The sequence below is a fragment of the Agelaius tricolor genome, unplaced genomic scaffold (genome assembly GCF_023055355.1).
Source record: "Agelaius tricolor isolate 1412-34295 unplaced genomic scaffold, bAgeTri1.0.p SCAF_3, whole genome shotgun sequence".
NCBI lineage: Eukaryota > Metazoa > Chordata > Aves > Passeriformes > Icteridae > Agelaius > Agelaius tricolor.
Genome location: NW_027269263.1, coordinates 19528594 through 19540947, shown reverse-complemented (window position 1 = coordinate 19540947; position 12354 = coordinate 19528594). Strand labels below are relative to the sequence as shown.

Sequence of the window (12354 nt, the reverse complement as noted above, 5' to 3'; positions counted from 1 at the left end):
CAGCTTGCCCACTGCCTGATGGCCTCTCTGGGGCAAGAATGTCTTTTCCAGGACAGGTTTGGGACCACTGAAGCAACTGGCAAAGCCTGGTAGCTGGGGACCAAGCAAGCCTCACATCTAACACCTAAGAGCGAGAAGGAGAGAAAGGAGCACCAGAGCTTTGGTGGGCTTATGTCCTCTTCCCCTAACCAGCTGTTGGTGACACAGGTTGCAAAGGGCTTGGGAAACATCCCTGCCTCAGTGGGGAACTGCAGCAGTCAGATCTGTCAGGGTGATGGTGCTGGACACACAGGACAGCACAGAAGAAGCAGGCAACATCAGCAATGCTGTTATTTCCATCAGCAGGAGACAGTAGGAACTGCAGCGCTTCAGCATCTGGACTGAGGCTTCAGGGAAGGCATAGCAGAGAGCCTAGTCACAGAGTGAGACGATGGGGATAGGGTGCAGCTCCTGGATGAGGAAATAGGAGGCAGACAAATATCTGCTGCACTGCAGGACACTTTTAATGACACTTTTACGTGCTGGTTGCCAGTGCTACTGCCAGCACACTGCAACAGCAGCTGGCTGACTCATGATGCAGGCTGTGATGCCTTGAGGAACGGTCCTGCTTTTGGCAGTGTGCTGCTCAGGCCTTTTCCCCCATCAGAGGCACTTGGTTGTGGGCAGGGATGGTGCTGAAGAGGTGTTTCCTGGTTCTGGCCCCTCAGGGCAGTGCTCCGTGCTTCCGTCCCACCTGGGTGAAGGCTTCCACGCAGCGGTCGATGTCCTCGTCGCTGTGCACAGCTGAGATCTGCACCCGGATGCGCGCCTTGCCCTTGGGCACCACAGGGTAGCTGAAGCCAATCACGTAAATGCCTGGGGAGGAAGCGCAGGCAGAGTCAGAGCTGGCTGGGATGGAGGCAGGCTGAGGTGCACGGGGTGACAGAAGGGCTCCCCTCCCAATAACCACTGCCAGCCTTCAGGGTTTTCAAGTGCCATCTGCTCCCAAGCATGGAAATGAGGTTAAGGGCCAGCAATGGGGATGGAGTCCAGCATAGACAAGGACAAGAGCATTAATGTAAATCCCTTCCCTAACAGAGAAAGAAGGTGCAGCCAGCAACATCTGAGGGAGACTATGAGGACATTTGCAGCTGGAGGGTAGAGGAGTACTGGATTTCATGCAGGAACATCCTCTGAAGGAGGGCTTGTCATGGCACCACTACCAACTGTCCCTTCCCTCAGGGAATGTGTCCGCATACTGAGCTCCCTCCCCAGATCACCTCTGTTGAGCATGTCCTCTGCCATCACTGAGGCCAGCCGAGCATCCCCCAGCATGACTGGACAGATGGGGTGGTCTTTCCCCGAGATGGTGAAGCCAGCCGTCGTCATCTTACTTCTGAACCTGGTGAAGGGAACAACAGGATGAGTAAAAACCTCAACAACCCTGTCCTTGGAGACCCCTCCCTTTCTTTCCCCTGGGAGCCCTGCCCACTGAGAACTGGGTAAGGTTAGCTCCACTGTTCATCTTTTGTGCAAAGAAGAGATCTCTCCTCTTGGAGTGACCTCCTACCGTGTCCTGCTCAGCATAATGGGACTGCAGAGCCTTGAGTGGACAATGTGCCCCAGCTCACAGAGCATCCAGATGCGACACATCTACCTGACACAGACAGGCACATCCTGCAGCTTTCCCTGAGCCCTGATTTGCCAACTGTCTTCACAGTTATCACTGGGAAAGGAGGGGTGAATAAATCACAGACAACTCACTCCTGACAAAGCTGCCCCTGCTCCCACCCCCATACGGCCCCCTCACCGTTGGGTTTTGGCAGCCATAGACTGTGCAATGGCATTGCTCTCCATGAGCAGGTCCAGGGCCTTGGATGCACAGCCCACCACGGCAGGGGGCAGGCTGTTGGAGAAGAGGTACGGGCGGGAACGCTGGCGGAGCAGATCGATGAGGGGTTTGGGACCTGTTGTGTACCCACCTGCAGACAGAGGAGAGAGAATTGGACAAGGCAGCCCAGGGTGACCTGTTTAGAGTGAGGCTTCTTGATAAAGTCAACCTGGCACCTATAGGAGGAATTTAGGTACAAACCAGGTCTAAACATCACAGCTGATGCTTTTGACCAAGAGCTTCCACCTTGACCCCAAAAGCAAATACATGCAAAAGATGACAGTGTAAGGAGCACATGGCAGGATCTCCCTTAGTCCTGCAGCAACAACACAAACCAAGCCTTATACCCCAGTGGAAAAGGATAACATGCATTTGTTACTCTATCATTAGGCAGAGGAAGGAAATGTAAGACTGATGCTGTAGAGCTCTTTAGGGCATGCAGGATGCTGGGCAGGAAAATGCCTTCACCTGCAGCTCCTCCAAGAGCTTTTCCCAGAGTAGAATTGATGATGGTGACTTTGTCCATCACTCCCAGGAGCTCATCAGTACCCCTGTAGGAAAAGGAACATCGCATTATAAGCTCTGCCAGCATGCACCAGGAAAGCTGCCAGATACCTCAAGGAACACAAAGCACTGCCAGCCAGGTCTCTGGCATCCCTCCTTCTAAACAAGGAGGAACAGCCCCTTTAATAGTTCAACCCAAATGATGACCTTCATCTCCTGCAGAAAGCCTAAGCTGGGACCTCATCAAGTAAGAGCGTGGGTTCTTCATCCCTTAGAGATGGGAAAGTGCTCAAACTTCCCACACAGAAGTTTAATAATCCAAGCAAAGCACCTGCCAGGAGAGGTGGTGCCCAGATGAGATGGTCACACCATCTGTTACACACGAAGAAGCAGCTGTCACTTGGGGATGGATCACTGCTGAAGTACCTCTTTTCAATCCAAAGGTGAGGTGCAAAGCCTTCAAGGAGTCCCCACACAAAAACACGATGGCCATCAGCACCTTGGTCCTTGCTTCAGAACCAGTCAGGGTAGGAGGAAGAAGCAGGGCTGAGGCAGTCACTCACCGCCCGTTGGGTCCCAGGAATCCTGTGGCGTGGCATTCATCGATGAAGACCAGGGCATCGTACTTGTGGGCCAGCTGGCAGATCTCCCTCAGGGGCGCAATGTCACCGTCCATGGAGAAGGCTCCATCAGTGGCCACCAGCCGCAGCCGATGCTTCTGTTGAAGGGAAAAAGGCATCCCCAGGAGTGAAGATGTCACCCTGAGGAGAGGGGCTGGCAAAGGGACACACTCAAACTCTTGTACGGAGAGGATGTACCTAACTGAGATGGAGGGGATTGGCATCACAACCAGCTGCTTTGCCACCTTGTCTATCCATGCCTGTCGGCAAGAACAATGCCTATGGCATGGGAAAGGGCAGAGCTCACCCCCAGGACTGGTTGCTGCACAGGCAGCACAGCTAAGCAAGTGCCCTGGCATTGGGGTGGGAGCAGAACTCCATACCTGAGCTTCCTTCAGCTTGGCCTCCAGGTCCTGCATGTCCATGTGCTTGTAGCGGTACTTGTTGGCCTTGCACAGGCGGATCCCATCGATGATGGAAGCATGGTTCAGCTCATCTGACAGCACTGCATCCTCTGGGGTCAGCAGGGCCTGGCCATGCCAAACAGAAAGGATCATCCTTTGCTCTGGATGCCACCTCACCAACATGTCCCAGCCTCCCTCAGTACAGAGAACAAGGCTGTGATTGATTCCAGCTGCCACGTCTCTCCTGACACTGCTAGACTTTATATTTCCTTCCTAGTCACCTTATCCCCGATTTCTTTATGCCAGGCTCTTGCTCGTGGCTTCTGAGCTCAAAATCTCCCTCCCCCTTTCCTAACATGTGAGATCACCCCTGCCCCTCACCTACACTTTAAGGGGGAGTACAGACTTCATGAGAAATGGAAGCCCTTCCCAAGAGCTGAAGCTGGCTGGAGCCAGCAGAGGTGAGGGTGGTTAAATGCCTCTGCATGGCTTCCCTGGTGCAAGGGCCTCAAGTCAGGCTCCTCACCACCAGCCACTGCCATCCTTTCTGGTGCACAGAGCTCACAGCAGAGCCTCTGGAAGGCATGGCAGCCACATTGCTGTCACCTCCCTCCTCCATGCACAACACAAGGAGAGTCTCATGAACCTCAAAGATACCAGCGTTGGCATCAAAGCAGCTGGCATAGAGAATGGCATCTTCCCGCTGGTGGAAACGTGCAATCTTCTCCTCCAGGTCCTTGTGTATGCTCTAAAGAGAAGAGAGGAGCAGGAGCCAACAGTGGGGCAGCACAAGTCCTTGCTTGCCCACTGCTGTTAAATGCTGACTTGAAAGGGGAGGACACAGCCAGGTTTTATCCAGAAAAGGTGTGTGTGCGTGGGAGAAGCTACTTCTTTTCAGCAAATGCAGCCCTAAAGTATAATTATGGGTTTGGATGCCAAAGCTCGGCAGGGAGACTCCAAGGTCCCCATGCACAAAGGAGAAGCTCTGCTTGTTCTTTGCACTTAACCAGGCAGCACTCAAAAAAGGCCCCAGCACGGATAAACTGGGCTGATGGAGCCACTTCAAGTCAGGTTCACCGTAATTTTGACCCAAAAGAGAGAGAGAAAGACATTTATTTTCTGAATTCAGAGGGATGTTCAGTTTCTTTGCTCTCAGGTGTTGTAATGGTTTAAATTAGCGTATTTCCAAATGCTGGGCTAGTGGGGATTTGGCAGGCTCCTTTTCTCACGGGGCCACGTGTAAGCTAGCGCTGTGCACGCATGCCGAGAGGGGAGTCTACGTGGGCACCCTGCGAAAGGCCCGCGGGGCAGGGGAAGGGGATGTCCCGGTACCTGGGTACCGCAGATAAAGCGGACGGAGCTGAGCCCGGCGCCGAACTTCTCCAGGGCCTCCACAGCGGCACGGATCACCTCGGGGTGGCTGGAGAGCCCCAGGTAGTTATTGGCACAGAAATTGATGATCCCTGCGGGAACAGAAAGAGAAAGCAGGGGCATGGCACCAAGGGAAGGGACCGGGAGCCCTCCTCCTCTCCGCGCCCCCCGCACGCACCGGGGCCGCCGCCCGTCAGGCGGAGGTGGGGACCCTGCCGGGAGGCGATGACGCGCTCGCTCTTCCAGGTGCCGGCGCTGCGGATCTCCTCCAGCTCGCTCTCCAGCCGCTGCCGCAGCTGCGCCGCCGCCGCTCCCGACGCGGCCCGGGGGGCGCCGGCCCCGCGCAGCGCCCCCACCGCCGCTCCCGACGCGGCCCGGGGGGCCCCGGCCCCGCGCAGCACCCGCACCGCCGCCCGCCACATCCCGGCGCTCCGCCCCGCACGCCCGGGGGCGACCCCGTGCCCCCACACCCCATCGCCGCTAATGAACCACGCGTTAATTACTGACCAATGCCCATTGGCCGCCGGGGCACCGCCCCCCGCGGGCGGGGCCAGCGCCGCCGCAGCTGCAGCGGCTAGGAGCGCTTGGGCGCCTTCTCTAGGAGGCGTTCGGCGTCCTCTTTGAAGAGAGGATCTGTCCCAAGGGGTTTAGGCACCGCAGAGCCAGATATGTGATGCCCGGAGTCTGAGGGGTTTTGGGAGCACGCCATCCATGAGATTTAGGAACTGTAATGGGGTCACGTACTAGGGTCTGAGGGATTTTATAGCAACAGGGCATCACGGACCTCAAGGATCAACAAGCCCAGGAGCATTAGGTGCCTCTGCCTAGGGATTAGGGGTCTTCAGCATAGCTGACTTGGATCCTTGCAATAGGTGGTTTATGGTTTATCCCCACCACTGTGGATAATGAGCCACGGGTCTGTGGTATGTGGGTGTATCCAGTTGAGGTGACCAATAATCCATTGGATAGAGAGGTTTAGGATTTACCAGGTGAAAATTAGAATACCCAGACCCAAGGGATTTGAGCACTTCTGGCCAAATGTGTCTGTAAACCATAGGGTCAGTGGCTTTGGACACAAAGGGTCATAGAATGATAGAATGGTTTGGGTTCGAAGGCACCTTAAAAATCATCTAGTTCCAAGCTCGTGTCATGGGCTGGGACACCTTCACTAGACCAAGGTGGTCAGAGCCCCATCAAAACTCAGCCTGAGTATTTTTAGGGATAGGGCATCCACAACTTCTCTGTTCTGTGTGGATCAGGTATCTCCTTCCTCTACTACAGCTGACTGGGGAATTCTGTGGTCAGAGTGGTTTAGACCACTCATTCCAGGGGACTAAGGTACCAGGCTCTTGAAAGGTGTTCAGAGTCTTCAGTCTAGGTGTTCTGGTAGCCTTTGATCCAAGGGTCTTAGGAGCAAGAGCCCACGAGGGATTAGGTGCATCCAGGCCAATGATTTCAGTACTGAGTTTAGAATCCTTAATGGCTAAAGGACTCAGGCACCATTTGCCCAAGTGATTTAGGAAGAACAGGCTAAAGGATTTGGGAGCCATGAGGAGAGGGTGAAGACCCTGGGCTTATGAGAGTTAGGCACAGCAAGTCCAAGGGCCCTGGGCACCCAGAGCCCCAGGGATTTCAGAGCATCTGGCCCAGGTGGTTTGGGATCTGATGATCAAGAAGTTTATCTGTCTCTAGCCAAGAAGGATTAGGCAGCCCCTGCCTGAGGTTCAGACCTCACTGAGCAGTGAGGCCAATCCACAGGCTCCCTGCCAGCCCTGGCTGTCAGGATCACCAGCCCAGCCCAGGGAGGGGCTCTGGCAGGGGACAGGCCCTGGAGTTGTGCCAGCCCCCACTGGGCACAAAGCCAGAGCCCTCGGGTCACAGCAGGGCTGAGCCCAGCAGCTCTGCCTCACCCTGCCCTGGCTGCCCACCACACCCCACCTGCAGAGCTGTCCACTGCCTCCAGGTGCTCCTCCATGGGGAGCAAAGATGCTTATGGCTCTGTTTGTCCTTTCTCCCCACGGTGATCCCACTTCCCACTTCATGGACACCTTCAACTCCTTGAAAGCCAGTGTGGACAGACTCTGGCCCCGCTCCATCTCCTCTGTCCCATCCCTGCCCTAAAAGTCTCTGCCACCACCCAGCTGTGCTGAGGCAGCTCCACAGGCAGGCGGGCAGCCCAGTTATCTCCAGCGCCAGCTTGACCTCACACCCAGCAGCCCAACATTCCTCACCGCATCCCCATGGTGGGGATCTGCAGCATTGGATGAGGGAACAGGGACCCCTTTTCCTCCTCCGTGGAAGGCCAGGGCTTTCGCAGCCATTTTTTCTGGCTTCCCTGCCCATGTCTTTGCCCGGCCCCAACAAACACATAACCCCCCAGGAGCTGGGGCAAGACCAGGAATTGAAATCCTGCACAACCCCAACAGGCACACAGAGTCACCATCACTCCCAACGCACAGCAAGCAGTCCAGCATTAATAAAACCAACAGACACACACACAAGAAATTTCTGAGATAGAAGAATAAAAACCCAGACGAGTAACACTTTAAAATTGTTTTTTTTCATTCATCAACTGCCTTGTTTCAGCTATTTCAATTCATGAATAGAGCAATTCTTTATAAAATGAAGGAGAAAGGAGTAAGAACAAAGGCAACAGCTATTTACAGAACCAATGGGGAGAGTACCGAAACGCCTCTAGACTTCTCACTTCTTCTTGGGCGACTTGCGGGCACCGGACTTGGCTCTGGATTTCGACCTCCTTGCCTTCTTGGGTTTGGACGCCTTCAGGGATTTGGCCTTAACAGTCTTTGGCTTCTTGGCTTTCTTCGGGCTCCTTGACTTCTTCCTGGCCTTCCTGGCGGCAGACTTGGGCTTCTTGGCCGGGGACCTGGCTTTCCGGGACCTAGCCGGCTTCCGGGGAGAAGTGGATCTCCTGGCTGTCTTCTTCCTCTTCCTGGAAGGAGACCTCTTCCTGGAAGGAGACCTCTTCCTGGAAGGAGACCTCTTCCTGGATGGAGACCTCTTCCTGGACGGAGACCTCTTCCGCTTGGCTAGGCGGAAAGAGCCGGAGGCACCAACTCCTTTGGTCTGCTTGAGGACTCCGGTGGCCAGCAGGCGCCGAATGGCCAGCCTGATCTGGACGTCGGCGTTCTGGCCCACCTTGTAGTTGCTCTTCACGTACTTCTGGATGGACTGCCGGGACGCACCACCGCGGCTCTTGTCGGCCCGGATGGCCGCCTTGATCATGTCCGAGTACGCAGGGTGGGCCGCCGGCCGCCGCGCTGAGCGGGCCCGCTTGGGCTTGGTGGCCGGAGCCGGTGGCAGTGGGATCGGGCTGTCGCTCATGGCGAGTGCTTCGTCCCGCGATGCCCCGCTATGCCCTCGCGGCTGGAAGCGTGGCCCGCCCGGCCTGGGACCCCCGCCCCGGGGCGGGGAGAGGCTGGAAGGGAGCGGTGGGTGCGCGAAGCCGCAGCAGAGCCGGTGCCGCTCTGCCCCCGCCGGTGCCCCCGCCGGTGCCTCTGCGGCCGCGCCCGCCGCGGGCTCCCTTTAAAGCCGCGGTGCGGACCGCGGGGAGGACTGCCCCGCGCCCGCCGCCCGTGTCCCCGCGTGTCCCCTGCCACGCCCTGACCCGAGCCACCGGCAGGGACAGTACGGGGACACTGTGGAATAAATAACAGTATTTGGGGGAATACGTGGTGGGGACCAGGAGGGACACCGGCGGGATCAGCGGGGGACAGTGAACAGCGAGGACTTGTAAGGGACATTTAGTGGGGCACTTAGGTACAAGGTGCATTTGGAAGGTTATCGTGTAGGGACAAAGAAGGACACTGGGGGGGACATTGGGGACACTGGTATGTCAGGGATATTCAGAGCAACATCAAGAGATGCAGAGGGACACAGGGCAGACACAGGGACATTTAGGGGCAACACAAGGGATGTGCTGGAAAAATATCAGGGGACAAGGAAAGACACTATGGAACACATTAAGGGAGCGAGAAGGGACACTAGAGAAGACACTAGGCACAGCACCAAGGAGAAAACGGGGAGCACTGGGCACAAGTCAGCTCAGCAGCAATACCACAAGGCCAAGTGCCACTACTCCCTCTTCTGCCCCTTTGCCCTCCACCAGGTGCTTTAGGAACACCAGCTCAGCCCTTGCACATGGATGGTGAGGGGTCACAAATAGCAGGCTGTCCCCTTGTTTTGGGACACACACAGCCCTTAGTGCAGGGACAGAGCAGGGACATAGTGGCAATCAGCCAGACATCCTTTCCCTGCTGGGTGAGCGGTCGGCTGTTCCTGGGAGATTAAATATAGCCACTATCTTCATCTTGCCTGTAGGATTTAGATGCTGTTTTCCCCTTATTTTTTAAAAACATGTGGGTGTAGCCACCTGGTGCCCACCAACATGCCATGCTGGGCTCAGAGTTGAGCCAAACCTCCCCGTGCTTCAGTTTATCATTAAAATACACAGTGAGCACCTCTCAATAGCCTCTGAGTGCCCTGGGTGTCCAGGACCATGAAAACCACCAGCCAGGGACACACAGAAGTGTGCATCAATAAAACATCAATATAGATACACAAATCAAAATATAAATACAGAAATTGAAATAATAGAAATAGTAGAAATTGACATAATAGAAACAGAATCATAGAATCATAGATTGTTTGGGTTGGAAGGGACCTTAAAGATCATCCAGTTTCAATTTCCCTGCCATGAGCAAGGACACCTTCCACTAGACCAACTTGCTTAGAGCCCCATCAAGCCTGGCCTTAAACACTTTCAGGCATCCACAACTTCTCTGGGCAACCTGTTGCAGTGCCTCATCACACAGTAAAGAATTTCTTCCTAATATCTAATCTAAACTTGCCCTCTTTCAGTTTAGAGCCATTCCCCCTTGTCCCATCACTACATTTAAACAGAAATAGGAATCTTTGATGTGAAGACCTGGCCTGGCAGAAGACACTCAGGCCCCTGATGCTTTCCCACAGATGGAAGGACCAAGTGCATCTCCTTGAGCCTTCCTCCCTGATGGAGTTTCTTCACATGCTCTATTCCATGTGGGGAGTGGGAAAGGTTCTCAGCACCTGCAAACTTTTTGATTTAATTAGGAGCAAACTGCTCCTAATTGTGGAGAGGAATAACCACCCTCCTGCCTCCCTTGGGGTTTGTTTTTGTTTAGGATGTAATAAATAAATGGCTTTCCATCCCCTTATGGAGCGCAGGAGCTCTGGTGGCCTCTGTGCAACACTTTGACCATCCGAGGGATCTGCCATTTTTCCTATCTGGGAATGAACCGCAGGCGCTGGCTGCTGCACGTAGGCAAACCCAGGCATGCAGATAAGGCACATCTGGTTTTATTTGCATCCAAGTTTGCAACCGTTGTGCGTGGCTTGCCCGCGCCAGGCTCTGAGGGGACACCAGGAGGTTTAGGGGGGGTTTAGGAACTGGCCCCTGGGGTTGGCACAGCACCACGGGCTGCCTGCAGAGCCTCCAGCCCCAAAAGCCAGGCAGCAATTATCAATCCAGTGCAGGGATGGGGAGGGACAGGGCAGATGCTTTACCTAACTTTGGCCACCTTAGGGGTCTAATCTCACTGGCTCATCTGGGCAGCTCCTGCTGCTGATCCGGGCTGCTCGTCCTCCTCCGGCGGGTGCCGCTGCTGGCAAACAAACATGCTCTCCCCTGTGCATGGAGGTTCTGGCTCTTTCGTACTCTCTAGATCCCTGTTTTCAGTCAGTCAAACTAAGGGGAAGATCCCGTGCCCCCAGGCAACTCACTGGAGGGAAGGCACACAGGGGGTCACAGCTCATCAGGCTGCTGCTGGCTTTGCACATGGGGGTAACCTGGTCAAGGCAAACCCCCAAGCACCCCAGCTGATAGTGGAATGCACCCCTTGAACTTTGCACTGTTTTGACAATGCATCTTTAACATGAACTGGTCAGGACTGAGAGGATGAGAGGCTTTTCCAGCCCCTGGCAGGATGTCAGGCTTGGAGGTGGAAGGCAGATGCCAAGCAATGCAAGCGCTGATGCCTCTGGGAAGTGGGTCCAGTGCTTTTGGCACCCCACTGCAAGGCAGCACAGGGGGCTCATCCAGAAGGAAGAGTTTTTCCCATAGGCATCCATGCCACCAAGGCCATCTTGGGTTCATGCCTGTATTGTTGGCCACAGGAACCTGTCACCATGCCCAGGATGGGGTGGGTTACCCCCTGCATCCACTTTTCTCCTCAGGAGTTGTTACCCAGCCACTCCAAGCCTCCCAAGCCTTCCCTTTCTGGCATTATTCTGCAGAAATTGGGAAATCCCACATCTCCAACAAATCCCAGAGGACAGAGTCTGGCAGAAGAATCCTCCCTGTAATCCTGTTTACTTCTCCTCCCTGCCTGCACTGAGTTCAACCAGACCCCATGGGGATTTACACATTTCCAGCTGCAGATTTCGTCTTAAATGGTCAAACCGTGTCCACTGTGGCTGTGCTACAGATCCATGGGGTAACAGCCCCTGCCTTGTAGGGGCAGAACAGCTGTTCATAGGCTTTTGGGAGCACCAGGGCACTTCTGGCAATTAATGTCAGAGATAACATTTCACTTTACCCAGTTTCCATTTCAGAGAGACTCAAAATTCCCAGCGGTGGAACTCGGTCTTGGTGGTAGTCAGATCCAAGTGATTCTGTGCTTTTTTAAGAGCAAAACAGGGAATCTAGCTGAAGTTCCAACTGTGATCATAAGAGTTTCAGCTCTGAGCCCCCAGTGTGCAATGCAGTGTGGTCAGCTCAGCATGAAGCCACTCAGCCTGGCCATTGCTAGGGGCAGAGCAGGCTTGAAGGATACAAATAAATGGCAAAGGGGCATCACCCCTGCCTGCTGAACTGATTACTGTTTTAAAAGATTTATGGGCTGTTTTTTAAGGCCAAGCTCTCTATGTGAGCTGGGGTGCTGGCTCCCATACCACCACGGTGCTGCACAGCTGTGGGTTTTCCCTGTGCTCGAGGCTGGGATGTTCCTCACAGCCCGACTGCAAGCAAGCGGAAGGGACACTGCCATCGCTTTGGGATGTTTTTGGGCCCTGCCAGCCATCACGCCTGTCACCCGTGGGCATGTTGGTCATCTCCTCTCCTGGCCACTCTTCCCGTGCCCAGGCTGCCTGCTCCCAGGAGATAAGGATGTGGAGACGCCGGGTGAGCATATCGCCCCGACACAGGCGACACAGGCTCTGCCCGATTAGCGCCGCGCCAATTTCGGAGACGCTTCCCCCATCGTCCCGGGATGTGGGGATGGCTCTGCCCTGCTGGGGCTGATCTGCAGCCACAGAGCCTCAAGGAGGGGCAGCTCCACCACATGTCAGGGGCACGCACATTTCGCCTGTGCTTGCGCCATGCGCTTATCGGGCTGAGCAGCCCTCATCTGAAAAGCAGAAAAAAACAACACACCACCCCAACAAACCAACCCAAACACAAGATACCAAACTCTTCGGGGAAGAGAGGGGTGAGCAGGCTGCTGAGCACTGTGAAAAGACCAGTGTGCAGTTCACCCCTTGCTTACTCTGCTTACCCCCAGTCCCCACTTCTGGGAGTTTCCTCCCC

The 12354-nt window shown here is 55.1% G+C and overlaps 2 protein-coding genes across 3 annotated transcripts; both read right to left on the bottom strand.

Annotated features, from left to right (window-relative positions):
- Positions 1 to 482: 482 nt before the first annotated feature.
- GCAT (glycine C-acetyltransferase) lies at positions 483 to 6000 on the bottom strand. 2 transcript variants are annotated; one of them, XM_071422831.1, is made up of 9 exons: positions 4948 to 5994; positions 4731 to 4861; positions 4045 to 4146; positions 3378 to 3524; positions 2938 to 3092; positions 2339 to 2421; positions 1790 to 1961; positions 1260 to 1381; positions 483 to 855 (listed from the first exon to the last, which is right to left on the bottom strand). In XM_071422831.1, exons 1-9 carry the CDS (start codon positions 5189 to 5191, stop codon positions 704 to 706), a joined length of 1308 nt encoding a protein of 435 aa, XP_071278932.1. In that variant the 5' UTR covers positions 5192 to 5994; the 3' UTR covers positions 483 to 703. The 2 variants fall into 2 exon arrangements, with proteins under 2 accessions (XP_071278932.1, XP_071278933.1); XM_071422832.1 differs by lacking the exon at positions 4045 to 4146 and having other exon boundaries at positions 4948 to 6000.
- A 1307-nt stretch (positions 6001 to 7307) lies between these two features.
- Positions 7308 to 8290, bottom strand: H1-0 (H1.0 linker histone). Its single transcript, XM_071422839.1, has one exon. The coding sequence runs from the start codon at positions 8112 to 8114 to the stop codon at positions 7473 to 7475; it is 642 nt and encodes a 213-aa protein (XP_071278940.1). The 5' UTR covers positions 8115 to 8290; the 3' UTR covers positions 7308 to 7472.
- Between the last annotated feature and the right edge of the window lie 4064 nt (positions 8291 to 12354).

What these genes read in the sequence shown, in the direction of transcription:
- GCAT (XM_071422831.1), bottom strand. Translation starts at nt 5,191, where the DNA reads ATGTGGCGGGCGGCGGTGCGGGTGCTGCGCGGGGCCGGGGCCCCCCGG. An exon ending in CCTGACGGGCGGCGGCCCCG is followed by an intron (nt 4,862 to 4,947) that starts GTGCGTGCGGGG and finishes CTGTTCCCGCAG; the next exon opens with GGATCATCAATTTCTGTGCC. An exon ending in AGAGGACATGCTCAACAGAG is followed by an intron (nt 856 to 1,259) that starts GTGATCTGGGGA and finishes CTTCCTCCCCAG; the next exon opens with GCATTTACGTGATTGGCTTC.
- H1-0 (XM_071422839.1), bottom strand. Translation starts at nt 8,114, where the DNA reads ATGAGCGACAGCCCGATCCCACTGCCACCGGCTCCGGCCACCAAGCCC.